Source organism: Budorcas taxicolor, chromosome 8, assembly GCF_023091745.1.
Source record: "Budorcas taxicolor isolate Tak-1 chromosome 8, Takin1.1, whole genome shotgun sequence".
Lineage (NCBI taxonomy): Eukaryota > Metazoa > Chordata > Mammalia > Artiodactyla > Bovidae > Budorcas > Budorcas taxicolor.
In genome coordinates, this window is record NC_068917.1 from 72,483,061 (window position 1) to 72,498,260 (window position 15,200).

The 15,200-nt window shown below is 38.9% G+C and overlaps 1 protein-coding gene across 4 annotated transcripts in view; it reads left to right on the forward strand.

Moving 5' to 3' along the window:
• PPP3CC (protein phosphatase 3 catalytic subunit gamma) overlaps positions 1 to 15,200 on the forward strand; it is an 82,759-nt gene that overhangs the window by 40,390 nt on the left and 27,169 nt on the right. For all 4 annotated transcript variants that reach the window (XM_052644588.1, XM_052644590.1, XM_052644589.1 and 1 more), the window contains exons 4-6: positions 2,794 to 2,905; positions 9,913 to 10,058; positions 12,684 to 12,823. In XM_052644588.1, the coding sequence (XP_052500548.1) occupies positions 2,794 to 2,905; positions 9,913 to 10,058; positions 12,684 to 12,823 (398 nt within the window). The remainder of the gene's footprint in view (positions 1 to 2,793; positions 2,906 to 9,912; positions 10,059 to 12,683; positions 12,824 to 15,200) is intronic.

Genomic DNA, 15,200 nt, shown 5'->3' on the forward strand with positions numbered 1-15,200 from the left:
AGAGGACGTCAGAGAAGTGTCTGGATTCAGAATTTTCATGTCTTTCCTTTTAGGAGGTAGGAAATCTTGGTTGAATTCACCCCTTCAGGTCATGGCACATTTATTGCTAGTTTTTCCTAAAAAGTCCCTCTACTGGTTTTTGTTTTTTTTTTTTAATCTGTGACCTCTATTTTCCTTACTCCCTCTCCCAAGTGTACGTGTTTGTATTGTATTTGGTATATGCCTCAGAATTGTGTTGTATTTGGTATATACCTGAGAATACATATACTAATTATATTAACTTCTTAGCATATAATGTTTTTGAGGAAAAAGTATTTTTTAGTTTTGCATAACTGATATGCTGCTGTTCAGTCATTTTCAAACTCTAGCAGGCATCATAATTACCTGGAGGGGTTATTCAAAAACAAATTGCTAGACCCCACCCCAAAATTTCTGATTTTTTTAGGTCTGGGGTAGCTCCTGGGGATCTCTGTATTCTAACAAGCTTCTGTTGATTTTGTTTTTTACGTATCATTATGTTTTAAAGATCTATCTGGGTTTCTGTCTGTTCCGTTGTATTCCGCAGTACAACATCTATGACATTTTAGTTCTCTGTTCTCAATGGTGGACAACTTGGTTGACTCCAGTTTCTTTGTATAATGAACACTGTTGTGAGGAACACCCTTGGATAAATCCATTCATGGTCCCATGTTTTGTTAGTAGTTGCTCTATGGCTTTCCCTAGTGGCTCAGTGGTAAAGAATCTGCCTGCTAATGCAGAATACACAGGTTTAATCCCTGGATCAGGAAGATCCCCTGAAGCAGGAAATGGCAATCCATTCCAGTATTCTTGCCTGGAGAATCCTGTGGACAAAGAAGCCTAGGGGGCTACAGTCAGTGGGGTCACGAAAGAGTCGGATGTGACTGAGCGAGTCAACAACAACGAAAAACAAAATGGTGTATGAATAAGACTGGGATTGCTAGGGGGAAAGGTATGTCCCATACATGAACTGAGTATTTCAGATCACTCTTTAGAATAGCTATAACAGTCTATCCGCCTACTAGCGGCACCTAAGAATTCATGTTTGTTCTCGTCTCTCCAGAATTTGGTTTTATCTCATTTTCTAACATTTACCAAAATGATGGGTATATTGTTGCTTCAATTAATATTTCTTTGATTACTAGTGCAATTAAACATCTTCTCATGTATTAGCCGTTGTATCCATACGATCACTGTTAAGAGTTTCTTGTATGATCTTTCAGAGATAGGTTAAACATATACAGATATATTTACATATCTGTTTAAAAAAATAAATGTATGCCACTCTTCTTATATCTCAAATTTTTATGTATGCATGGATTCAGTTCAGTTCAGTCACTCAGATGTGTCTGACTCTTTACGACCCCATGGGCTGCAGCACACCAGCCTTTCCTGTCCATCACCAACTCCTGGAGCTTGGATTTACGTGGATTAATATGTGGATTAATTTCTGACCATTTTGTTCCACTGGTATATTTATCTATATATGTGCCAGGACCACTGTTTTAATTTAGAAATGTTACAGTATGTCTTAACACTCTTTTTCAGTGTTTTTCTGGCTGTTTCCTGGCTATTCATGCAAATTTATTTTTTCGTATAAATTTAATTATCAACTCATCTAATTCCATAGAATAGCTTGTGGTATTTCTATTGGAAATGCAGTGAGTTTATAAACTTGGAAGAACTACATTCTTTTAATGCTGAATCATCCTGTCCAAAAACAGGGAAAGTCTACTTGTTCATGTCTCCTTTTGTGTCTTTCAGGAGTGTTTCTTCAAGTTATTCCTAGTGTGAGTTTTGCACATTTCTTGTTAAGTTTATTCCTATGTGTTTAATCTTCTTTACTGCTGTTGTAAATGGAGTTTTGTCTACCATTGTATCCTACATATTGTTTGTATATATGAAGGCTACTGGTTTCATATGTTGATTTTATATCCTTCCATGTTACCGAACTTTTCTATTATTTTAGTTGTATCATTGATTTTTCTGGAGTTTATCAGGTATGATATTATATTCAAACAGGAACAGTTTTATTTTTACTCATTCTTAAGCCTCTCATTGACTTCTTTTGTTCAATTCAGTTGACTAATACCTCTCAGTTCTGTTCAGTTCAGTCGCTCAGTCGTGTCCGGCTCTTTGTGACCCCATGAATCGCAGCACGCCAGGCCTCCCTGTCCATCACCAACTCCCGGAGTTCACTCAGACTCATGTCCGTAGAGTCGGTGATGCCATCCAGCCTCTAGTACAGTGTCGAATAGTAGTGGTGATAGTGCGTATCCTTTCCTTGTTCCTGATTTTAGTGGGAATGTCTCCAGTGTTTCTCCACTAAATAAAATACAAGTTTTAGGACTAAGGAATGTGTGTGGGTGGCTTTATCATAGAGATCTAGATATTTGGATAGAACATGGGAACAGAAAGTAAGAAGAGCTTTCTGGGAAGCCTACTCTCCTATGTTCTTTCAAACTTTAGGGCAGGGCATTCCTTGGTGGTCCAGTGGTTGGCACTCTGCGCTTCCACTTCAGGGGGCTGGGCTCAATCCCTGGTCTGGAACAGAGATCCTGCATGCCACACAGTGAGGCCAAAACAAAAACAAACAAAAAGAAAGAATTCTAGGGCGACAGCAGCAGGTCACACTCAGAAGACGGATTCCTCACGTTTTGTCTTGGGAATAGCAATGAGATATGCCATTACAGCAAGTCATTTGAACTTGTATAAATTGTCTTTATGTGTTATCGTGATCAAAAATAAAAATTTTATCCTGTGTTTGTCTTGTAGTGTGTGCTGTATTTATGGAGTTTAAAGATCAATCATCCGAAAACATTGTTTCTGCTTCGAGGAAATCATGAATGCAGGCATCTTACAGAATATTTTACCTTCAAACAGGAATGTAAGTATAATCACTTCTCCAGAACTTTTTGGAAGCTATGCTTTAGCTCGTCCCAAAGCAAATTAAACACAAAGAAAAGAAAGTATTGGACCTCAAATGCTTCCTGTTCTGTTTTGTTCTTGTTTTGTTTCATTTTCTAGTGAGAACCTGGGTTCCACTATTTAAGACACTTGTTTTAAAAAATAACTTTTGAGTTTCCCCCATGGGAATATTTGGAAAACATTAATAAGTCCAAAGATATAAATTGTCCACACAATTACATCACTTAAAATTAATAACTATTAGCTCACTATTTTGGAGAAGGCAGTGGCAACCCACTCCAGTACTCCTATCTGGACAATCCCATGGACAGAGGAGCCTGGTAGGCTGCGGTCCATGGGGTCACTAAGAGTCGGACATGACTGAGCGTCTTCACTTTCACTTTTCACTTTCTTGCATTGGAGAAGGAAATGGCAGCCCACTCCAGTGTTCTTGCCTGGAGAATCCCAGGATCGGGGGAACCTGGTGGGCTGCCATCTATGGGGTTGCACAGAGTCGGACACGACTGAAGCGACTTAGCAGCAGCAGCTCACTATTTGAGATACAAATTTCTATTCTGTCTACATAAAAACCTATCCTGAAATAGTTCAAATCTATACATATATATACACACACACACACACTGACAGCCATCCCTTGATGTCCCCAAGGATTTGCTCCAGGACTGCCCCAGATACCAAAATCTGCAGATTATCAAGTTCCTTATGTAAAGTGGTGTAATGTCTCCGTATAACTTCCATACATGCTCCTGTATGCGTGTGCTAAGTCATTTCAGTCATGTCTAACTCTTTGCAACCCCATGGACTATAACCTGCCAGGCTCCTTTGTCCATGGAATTCTCCAGGCAAGGATCCTGGAGTGGGTAGCCATTCCCTTTTCCAAGGGGTTCTTCTCTACCCAGGGATTGAACCTGGGTCTCCCGCATTGCAGGCAGATTCTTTACCACCTGGGCCACCAGGGAAGCAAATGTCAGTAAGGAGCTGCTTAAATAAGGGATAATACATCTAAAAAGTGGAATGCTAGGCAACTGTTGTAAGATCAAGGTGGATATAGATGTCCTGATATGAAGAGATGTTCAAATATGTTGTTAGGTGACCAAAGCCATCTGCAGAACATGTATAGTGTAATTGCCTTTGTAAATTACAAATATGTAAGGTGCAGAAATAATTGGTCACAATGATTACCTGTGGGGAGTTAGATCAGGAAGATTAGTACTTTTAATTGTTTGTCTTCCCCTAGACTCCTTGAATTAGCTTTTTATCACTGCTATGTAATACTGTTAATATTATAACAAGGTCTTAAACTGGTAACTTCCAAATTATCCAACTGGGGCCAAAATCTTCAACTTTTTAAAGCATCTCAGGTGATTCTGTAGATCAGGAAGATTAGTACTTGTAATTGTTTGTCTTCCCCTAGATTCCTTAAATTAGCTTTTTATCACCACTATGTAACTGTTAATATTATAACAAGGTTTTAAACGGGTAACTTTCAAATTATCCAACTGGGACCGAAATCTTTTAAGTTTTTAAAGCATCTCAGGTGATTCTGTAGCACACTGCTAGTTAAGAACACCTGTTACAAAGGCTTGGCACGTATCTACTGTTTGTCATTTGAGAACCACTTCATTAAGTGATGTAAAAATTGGAAATATTTTGCATTGTTTTTCTAAGCCAAGTGCTGGAGTGGTTCTCATTATGTCTCTATTTCTTTACCTGGGAAAATAAACAATTCATATTAAGCAATTCACAAAGGCTCTGGAATGCCCAATATTTAGCAATATACAAGAAATGAAGAAAGAGGTGTATGAATGCCTTTGAATTAAGATTCAGTGTGTTTTAGGTAGATCTAATTTTTCCTCTGTTTTGTTCAGAGCTTTTTTTGATGAGTATACTTGGTTCAAGGCTGTTTTTAGAAGATACAACAATAGTTTTGGGAAACATTTTGAATGTGTCATTTTGCACAGAATTTCTTATCTCAGGTTTTTATTTACTTTTCACATGCTTTTTTAGTTAAACCACGTTTTTTTCTCTCATCTACCAACATACTCCTGTTTCATTCTAACACTGCATCTGAAATGTAAATAAATCTTGGAATAAACACACAAATTCAAGTATAGTTTCAAATTTTTTTCCTATATAAGGAAAGAGCATGTGTGCTGCTTTGCACAAGTGTTTTTACTGATAAGCTGATCTTTCTTATAGAGACACCGTGGCATTTAGAATCAGCACTTATAATTACTGCCAAGTGATGCTTAGTTCCAAATTTTGTAGCTGCAGTCTTGTTAATATTTCCAAAAGGGGCAGGTGGAGGCTTTTATTATATCAGGTTTTAAAGTGCTTTATATTGCAGATATTTTTAAAATTTCTTTCAAATCCAGAGATAAGTTTTTCAGAGATAATTTGAGTAGCAAAGTATAACAGTTAATTTTTGACATATTATTTATCTTTGCAAAAACATTTCTTTATTGCTATAATATTTAGAAAGCAAGTAACCTAGTGGTTTTATGATTCTATCTCATAGCTCTGGGTTCAAATTTCTAAGTAAATTAATTTCTTTTTTCCAGGGGCCTTTTTTGATGTGTAAACATTAAGTAAAATTACAGGACGTTCCAGAAACTCCTATAATTTTGCTAATGAAAATAGTATTGTTATGACAAGTTGATTTTTTTAAATAAACAAATATTGTTTGCCATTGTTCATTACTTAAATAAGCATTATTTACAGTAGCAAGAGATTGGTGTCCTTAGATTGTGTTATATCCATAAAGTGAAATATTATATAGATATTTAAAAATTACAAAGCTCTTCATATAATGATGTGGCGTGATCTCCAGAATATGTTTTTAAGTCCAAAAAACAGGAATTCCTTGATGGACCAGTGACTAGGACTCCATGCTTTCACTGCTGAGAGGCTGAGTTCCATCCCTGGTCAGGGAACTAAGATACAACATGCCGCACATTACAACCAGGAAAAAAGAGGTCCAAAAAGCAAGTGAAAACAGTGTACATATGCTGCTGCTGCTGCTAAGTCACCAGCCGTGTATATATGCTACATTTATGTAAAAAACAAAAGGCTGTTGTGAAAGGGAAATATACATATTTGCATGTATATGCATCAAATATCTTATAAAGACACCCAGAAAACTAGTTGCCTAAAGGAGGGGAAAGACACACTAATTTTGAACCTTTTTTTTTAACCTATTACCTTTAAAAAAAAAATGAAAGCAAATAAAAATTAAAACAAATATATATAACCACTGTTTAGAGCAATTCATGGTTTTTTGCAAATAGTGTTGACTCTCAAAATTACTTTGAAAGAATATTGATGAGAATTTGGTTTTGTTCATGTTCTACTATTGATACTGGTTAGAACTTGTTAACAGTGATCCTGTGACCGAGGTGCGCGTTTGCTTCATTATGGGATGTACCTTACAATTTATCATAAGAATAAAACACTCAGCTCGTTTAACCTTTGGTAACTATATATTTGGCTCTTTAGATTCTCCTACTAAATATTTAACTTAAAAATAAAGACTGGAAGGAGTATGGCATCATGTTAAGAGCGTGAACAGGTTCAAGTTCTAGTTCTGTTACTTACTAGTTACAGCTTTGGACAAGTGAGCCCAGTTTCCTCAACTTTTTAATGAAGTCAGTGATAGTACCTACTTCAGAGTTTCTCTGAGGATAAAATAAGGTAATTTTATTGGTTAACACTTACTCGGACTTCCCTGGTGGTTCAGGGTCTGAGACTCTGTGCTCTCAATGCACAGGGGCCTGGCTTCAATCAGGGAACTAGATGCTGCATGCCATAGCTAAAGATCCTGCATGCCACAATGAAGCTCAAATATCCTGCATGCTGTAACTAAGACCTGGTGTGACCAAATAAATAAGTGAATATTTTTTAAAAAACCAAACTTATATAGTACTGACTTTGTGCCACACATTTTTCAAAGCATTTTACATGTGTGAATTCACTTGATCCTCACAGCAACCTTGTAATGTAGGTGGGTATTGTTATTAGGCCCATACTATAGATGAGAAGATGAAGACACAGAGTTAAGTAATTGTCCAAAGTACTATTGCTAGTAAGTGGTGGAGCTGAGGTTCAAGTCCAGGCAGTCAGGTTCCAGACTCCACTGTGTTTAAGATGGCACAGGAACATTGGGAGCCTTCAACAATAATAAAGATAATATAATAAATATTACTATACAAAAATTATATATCCATCATAGAAAATACAGTTAAACTAAGTCATCTTCAGTCTAACCCCTCAGAAAAGAAGAATTGGTGTTTATATACCTATTCAAAAACTTTAAGAACATAAAAATGATAACATTCTGTAACTCATATTTTGGTTGTGTGCTTAGTTTGATTCGTGACTTCCTCTTTCAATTTACAAAATGAGTTAAGACACTGTATTTCTTTCTTCAGACTTGGCATGCTTCTGGAAATAGGCTAAGGAATTGTTCTGAGTCATTCTTAGGGTTGAAAGGCAGTTTATTGGTGTGAAATGGTGTTTGGAGCATGAACTAATATGTAATTAAAATCCCTGCCTATATACACCCTTAGGACTCTTACAAAGGAATTGCTTATTGATGTTGGGAACAAGGGGAACTCTGGCTCCATGGATTTACAAGAGAAAAAGTAAATCACTGGCCACAAATGAAAGGCTTTATTTCCCTTGCCTTTTTTCCCTTCAAAACTTTTTATGGCTATTTCCGGGTCTACTTTTGAAATAGCCAAAGGTGTAGTGTTCAGATGCAAAGGAGAATAGAAAGATATAATTGCAAGCAGGCACAAAGATGTAGAAGACATGGCTCTTGTTAACTTGGGTGTTGTAATAGAGTCAGCATATATTGTGAAATAGATTTTAATTGCCTTTATGGTAATACAGAATTCTTTAAAAGTCTCTAAAGGAGCCCACAGACTCCCTTAATGTCCTCAAATCCTAATCAGTATTGGCAGTAAAGGGACAGTATCCACCTTCAGGGATGAGGAGTGGTCCACTGGTTTACAGGAATCTCTCTCCAGTCATTCCTGCCACCCAGGAATTGCACTCTGACCTACATTTGGACCCATCACCCTTCATTTTATTCCCCAAAGCCTTGCCAGGACCAGGCTCTGATACTGGAACTCTGATGCTTGATTCATGTTGATATATGGCAAAACCAATACAATATTGTAAAGTAATTAACCTCCAATTAAAATAAATACATTTATATTAAAAAATAAAACAATAAGCAGCTAATGGAAACATTACCCACTCAAAAAAATAAACAAAAGCATGGAGATTAGAGGATGGCTCTAAACAGAAATAATTACCAGCTGGATAGTCTGACTCACTTGCTATAGCATTGCCGTCTGGGCCCTTGTGGGCTCTGTGTCATCTTCATGAAAGGAGCTCACAGTTCTGTAGGGCTGCCTGCTTGTACAACTTCTGGCAGTGTCTACCAATATGCACCTCCTAGCATATTGGGTTTTTGAACCCAAGGCCAAAGAAGAAGATGTTCACCCTCTTTAAACTAAAGCCATCTTCCAACTTGTTATTGTTTAGTTGCTCAGTCATGTCCAACTCTTTGCAAGCCCATGGACTGTAGCCCACCAGGCTCCTCTGTCCAGGGAATTCTCCAGGCAGGAATACTGGAGTGGGTTGCTGTTTCCTTCTCCAGGGGATCTTTCCAACCCAGGGACTGAACCTGCGTCTCCTGAGTTGCTGGAGGATTCTTTACCATCTGAGCCACCAGGGAAGCCCTCTTCCAACTTCTCAACTATTACCTGTTCTTCCATGACCTCTCATGACCTCAACTATTATATATCACAACTAGATAACTCTCAAGTCCACTGGAGTATTTTTGTTGCTGTTCTGTAGCCTCAAAACGACCACCACATTAAAATACAGTTCACTAAGATGAACGTTTTTACCTAAAACAGCATAGGACATAATTTGCTTAAAGACCTTAAAAATCCTGAGCAAAAATATTATTGACAGTCTATTGATGACTCCTAAAATTTCAGTTTCTATTTATATATTTTCAACACCGCCAGTAAGGCTTTTTAGAACCAACAAAATACTCAAGACTCAACGAGAAACCATGGGGCATGGATGCTTGGCATCCATCCTAAAGAGCACAACCCAGGAAGGCAGCACCAGGTGTCCATTTCCGTGGAGTAGTCCTCTTGGGAGTACAGAGCACATGCCTCAGTCCAGAGGTTTCTTGCCTTTTGCCTCCCTTTCCCCAGTCTGCTGCTACTCACAGCTCAGGTGTGAGGAAACAGTATCCACACTGGACAGATTAGGGAGCCACCCTGCCTTAGAAACCTCATGCATCACAAGTGCCAGTATCACTTGTGAAAGCTTTATTGGCATAGTTTTCAGGGTCCCACCAGGGACATACCTCATGAGTCACTGAACTCAGAGATGCCCAAAGCTGTAGCTTCCACCAGGTAATTGGGTGGGTTCCTCAGGTGGTGCAGTGGTAAGGAGCCCACCTGCAATGTGGGAAATGTGGGAAACGCGGGTTTGATCTCTGGGTCTGGAGGATCCCTGGAGAAAGAAATGGCAACCAACTCCAGTATCCTTGCTTGTGAAATCCCATGGACAGAAGAGCCTGGAAGGTATAGACCATGGGGTCAGAAAGTGTCGGACATGCCTTAGCAACTGAGCACTGAGGTAATTGGGTAATTTTTACCATAAACACCGTTGCCTAATGACACAGCTGATTACATTCACTTTATCAGGTTTCCAGGACAACAGAACTAGAAACTTAATCCAAGGCCACACTTGTCTTTAGAAAAAGATGGAGATTTTGTCTGCCCTTTATCCACAACTTTTCAGAAATATCTTTACAAAGATGATTGTCTTTTTGAATTTGCCTGCATTAAATGGCTTTGGAGTAGCTTTATAATCATCTGGCCTGTATCCTTTCTCAGGTATGATAAATTCTGTTTCTCTTCGTTTTTCCTTTAATAGGTCGAATCAAATATTCTGAACAGGTGTACGATGCGTGTATGGAAACATTTGACTGTCTTCCTCTTGCTGCCCTCTTAAACCAGCAGTTTCTGTGTGTACATGGAGGAATGTCACCTGAAATTACTTGTTTAGATGACATTCGGAAAGTAAGTAAGCATTCATTAGTCTTGTGGAGTAAATGCTTTTAATTTCGCTTTTTATTGCAGTTAATTGTCTTTATTGCTGAAAAAAATTAAATATGGATAACTAAAAGTAAGAAAAACAAATCACCAGTGATCTTTTATTGGGCAGTAGCTTCTATAAACATCTTTCCTCTCTTCCAGTAAATGTCTAACTTTTAACAAAACCTGGCTTTTACAAACTAGAAACATAACATATTTTGAGTATAGACCTGAAACTTGAAATTATGTTGCAATAAGGACAGGAGATAAGATGGTTGAATGGCATCACAGACTCGATGGATGTGAGTTTGCAGTCCATGCGATCACGAAGAGTCAGACATGACTGAGTGACTGAACTGAAGGAAGGAAGAAAACCAGGGTTCTAGTCCCTGTTCTGCCATTACTTATGTGATAGTGAAGTGAAAGTGTTAGTCACTCAATTGTGTCTGACTGTGGTCCAATGGACTGTAGCTCGACAGGTTTCTCTGTTCATGGAATTCTCCAGGCAAGAATACTGGAGTGGGTTGCCATTCCCTACTCCAGGGGATCTTCCTGAACCAGGGATTGAACCCATTTTACCTACATCACAGGGAGATTCCTTACCATCTGAGCTTCCAGGGAAGCCGCCATTAATTGTGTAACCCATAGCAAATCACTTAACCTCTTAGATTTTCTTGTCTGTCAAATGAGGAAGTTGAAATGGATGGGCTGAGGACTCTTCATCTGTGAAATTCATTGACTTTGACTTTTTAGATGGTAGAGTTTAATTGCTACACTTGCCTTAGTTGGTAATCGTGATTTTCAGGACTGTGTATCTTCATGATTGAAAAAAGGCCATCAGTCTTTTTTCAATTATATTGTTCTGCATCATCATCTTCTCTCCTCTGCCTTTGCATTCTCTTGTTTAGTTGCTAAGTCATGTCTGACTCTTTGCAGACCTGTGGACTGTAGCCCGCTAGGCTCCTCTGTCCATGGGATTTGCCAGTCAAGAATACTGGAGTGAGTTGCCATTTCCTCCTCCAGGGAATCTTCACGACCCAGGAGCAAACCTGCATCTCCTGCATTGGCAGGAAGATTCTTTATCGCTGAACCACAGGGAAGCCCCACAACGGAATATTATGAATAGCTAAATACCAACGAATAGGGCAACGTAAAAGAAACAGACAAATTTTTAAAATCGTACAGACTTTCAAGACGGAACCGTGAAGAGAGAGATTCTCTTACCTCTCTCACATACAGAGAGAGGAAAGGTATTCTCTTTCCTCTTTTTACGGACACTAAAAAATTTTCTGTTTGGAAAACTCTTTTCTCTGACTTAAAGTTACTATTCTCAGGGTAAGATGGTAGTAACAATGCACAGCCTTTTCTGCTGCCTTGTTATTAAATAAACAGCTGGTAAAGAATCCGCCTGCAATGCAGGAGACTCCGGTTCAATTCCTTGGTCAGAAAGATCTGGTGGAGAAGGGATAGGGTACCCACTCCAGTATTCTTGGGCTTTCTTGATAGCTCAGCTGGTAAAGAATCTGCCTGCAATGTGGGAGACCTGGTATTCAACCCCTGGGTTGGGAAGATCCCTAGAAAAGGGAATGGCTACCCACTCTAATATTCTGGCCTGGAGCATTCCATGAACTATATATAGTCCATGGGGGTCACAAAGAGCTGGACACCCTGAGCGACTTTCACTTTCACTGTTTTACATAGTGACACTTTCACTGTTTTACATAGTGAATCTCAAATTTTACAATTCTAAATCAGTCGTGTTAATAAAAAGCGCCCCTTTCATTTCATAGGGGTCCTTTCCTTGGCATTCAGCTCGCCTGGTCACTTGGTGCATGTGCTTTCATTTGTTTCTTTGTTTTCGTTAACTAAAGCACCAGTGATTAGAGGCTTCGGTTAATAACTTACGGTGAAATGCCTCCACTGCAGAGAATGGAAAGGATGAAACCTTTTGCAAACCCGCCCACCCCCCCCGCCCCAGAACTAGCATTCTTTAAAATAAATCTCCACCGGAATGAGATAAGCAATGAACAGAGCCATTGAAAACCCTTGCTGCTCTCATGGTAACCTGGACTCACCTAGGCAATTGAAATATTCTTTCTCATAAATAGTATGTTTCCATAGTGATGGACTTCACATTCAAATTAAATGAGCACCACTTTTAAGATGAGGACGTAAGGGGATTTATTAATTAAAATTTATTACCAAAAACTATGCATGTGAATTTATTAAATGTTCATTTTCATCCTAAAGGAAAATTCTTTACGGGTTACCACCCACTCTCCTAATACAGTCTTATGGTTGGAAGGGTCTTTTTTTGACCTGGACCAGGGCTTCCCCGGAGACTGAGCAGTAAAGAATGCATCTGCAATGCAGGAAACTAAAGAGACGAGGGTCCAGTCCCCGGGCCGGGAGATCCCCAGATGGAGGGCATGGCAACCCACTCTAGCATACTCGCTGGGAAATCCCGTGGACAAAGGAACCTGGCGGGCTACAGCCCGTGGGGTCATAAAGAGGCGGACATGACAGAAGCGACTGGACATGCACATACAGTTTCCAAAAGCTCTTTTGCTTTCACGATTTCTCTTCTTTTGGCTTTTGCGTGTCTTCTAGTTAGACAGGTTTAAAGAACCTCCAGCCTTTGGGCCAGTGTGTGACCTGCTTTGGTCTGATCCCTCCGAGGATTATGGCAATGAAAAGACCTTGGAACACTATACCCACAACACTGTCCGAGGGTGCTCTTATTTTTACAGGTAAGCTAATCCTCAGTTAAGATTAGATGGGGAAATAATGGAAACAGTGAGAGACTTTATTTTCTTGGGCTCCAAAATCACTGCAGATGGTGACTGTAGCCGTGAAATTAAAAGACGCTTGCTCCTTGGAAGAAAAGCTATGACCAACCTAGACAGCATATTAAAAAGCAGAGATATTACTTTCCTAACAAAGGTCCATGTAGTCAAAGCTATGATTTTTCCAGTAGTCATGTATGGATGTGAGAGTTGGACTATAAAGAAAGCTGAGAGCTAAAGAATTGATGCTTTTGAACTATGGTGTTGGAGAAGACTCTTGAGAATCCCTTGGACTGCAAGGAGATCAAACCAGTCAATTCTAAAGGAAATCAGTCCTAAATATTCATTGGAAGGACTGATGCTGAAGCTGAAGCTCCAATACTTTGGCCACCTAATTCAAAGAACTGACTTATTGGAAAAGCCTCTGATGCTGGGAAAGATTGAAGGTGGGAGAAGGGGACAACAGAGGACGAGATGGGTGGATGTTATCACTGACTTGATGGACAAGAGTTTGAGCAGGCTCTGGGAGTCGGTGAGGGACAGGGAGGCTTGGCGTGCTGCAGTCCATGGGGTCACAGAGAGTTGCACAAGACTGAGCGACTGAACTGAACTGAATCCTCAGAAAATTAGAAGAGGAAGTTGTAATATACTTTATCAAAGTATTTTAAATTGCATATTTGGTATCTTGCATCTGTGTCATTCAGGGACGTCCACTCAATTTTTTGATTAATGAAAGGAAGAAACCGCTTTTCTTCCTTTGCTTGTTTTGTTTTTTACACTTTATGAGCTGTTATGCCCCAATCGGTGTAATATACCAAATGCAATTGCACACAACATCGTGTAGTGCTGAAGTGTTATTGTCTGACTCTAGATGGTCTACATTATCTGTTCCCGAGCATCCTCTGTTGACTTCTTGAAAAATAAAGATTTCTTGGCTCTTCTTTCAGAGATTCTGGTTCAGTAAGCCTGAGACAAGGGAATCCTGTTATTTTTTTAAAAGCTCTCTAGCTTTTGGAACTGCTGGTATTGGCAAAGATATAAAAAGAACAGGACATTGTGAACTAAGCCCAGGACATTTCCTGGAAGTTGATTGTGGTCTTAAATCTCCTATGTGAGCTTTCTTTGTACTTTGCCACTCCAAAGTAGGGAGGTTCAGGGAAGTTTGAAGCCTACTTTTTTTTTTTAATTCCAGTATTTTATTCCAATAAGTAATATCTGTATTTAGTACCATGAAAATCTGTGATAATTGCTGAAGATAATGCATTCATTAAATGAAGTCTATACACAAAAAGAAACCTCAGTTTTGCCACAGTTTTAACATTCTTCTAAGTAACTTTTTCATTCTATTCTGCCAACTTTAGCAGTGACTAATATGATAGAACCATTTAAATTTTACTTCTCTGTACATTGCTTAAAATAAAGAACATAAAGCTTTTTATCTTTAGGAGAATATAAATTGGTATAGTTTCTATGACAGTCAGCTTGACAATATCTCTCAATTATAAATGGCCTTGGCCTTTATTCCAGAATTTCTACTTCTAAAATGTAATCCTGTGGCTATTATCATTCATGATCTTCGATCCTCATTATTCACAAATTCTGTTTTGCAAATCTGCCTGCTTGTTTGTATTTGTAACCCCAGAGTCAGTACTCTCAGCAATTCCAGTCACTCACAGACATTCATGTGTACAGAGCAATGGAAAATTTGGGTCACCCGTTGCACGTTCCCGCTGAGGTTGAAGGCACAGTTGCTCTGCCTTCTTATTTCAGCTCTCACAGTGTAAGCAAGTATTTTTTCTGTGCTCTATTTAGTGAAACATTTCCCACATTTTTGTTGGTGTTTTGCTGTTTAAAATCACCCCAAGCATAGTACTGAAGTGCTGTCTAGTGTTCTTATGTGCCAGAAGGCTGTGGTGTGTTAGATAAATTTCATTCAGGAATAAGTATGGCCCTGTTGGTCATAAGTCCCATGTTAATGAATCCACACTATATCTCAAATCAGGTGTCTTTGCACAGAAACACATATAAAACAAGGTTATGTGTTGATTCGTTTATGAAAATGTTGTGACCAGAGGCTTACTGGACCCTAACCATGCATTTCCCCTAGGAGTTCAGTGTTCTGACATTCAGTTTTGCAGCAACTTTATATAGAACATAGCTACTGCAAGTACTGGGAATCCACTGTACTTGAAAATGTGTAAAATGCATGTACAAGGTTTTTGCTTCCTGCATTGTTTATGCTGAAGGATTTTAAACAACCTAAACATTCAATAGAAGACTAGTTAAATAAATGGTTGTACATCCCGACAAAGGAATATACCAGGCGATGCAATGAGAATAT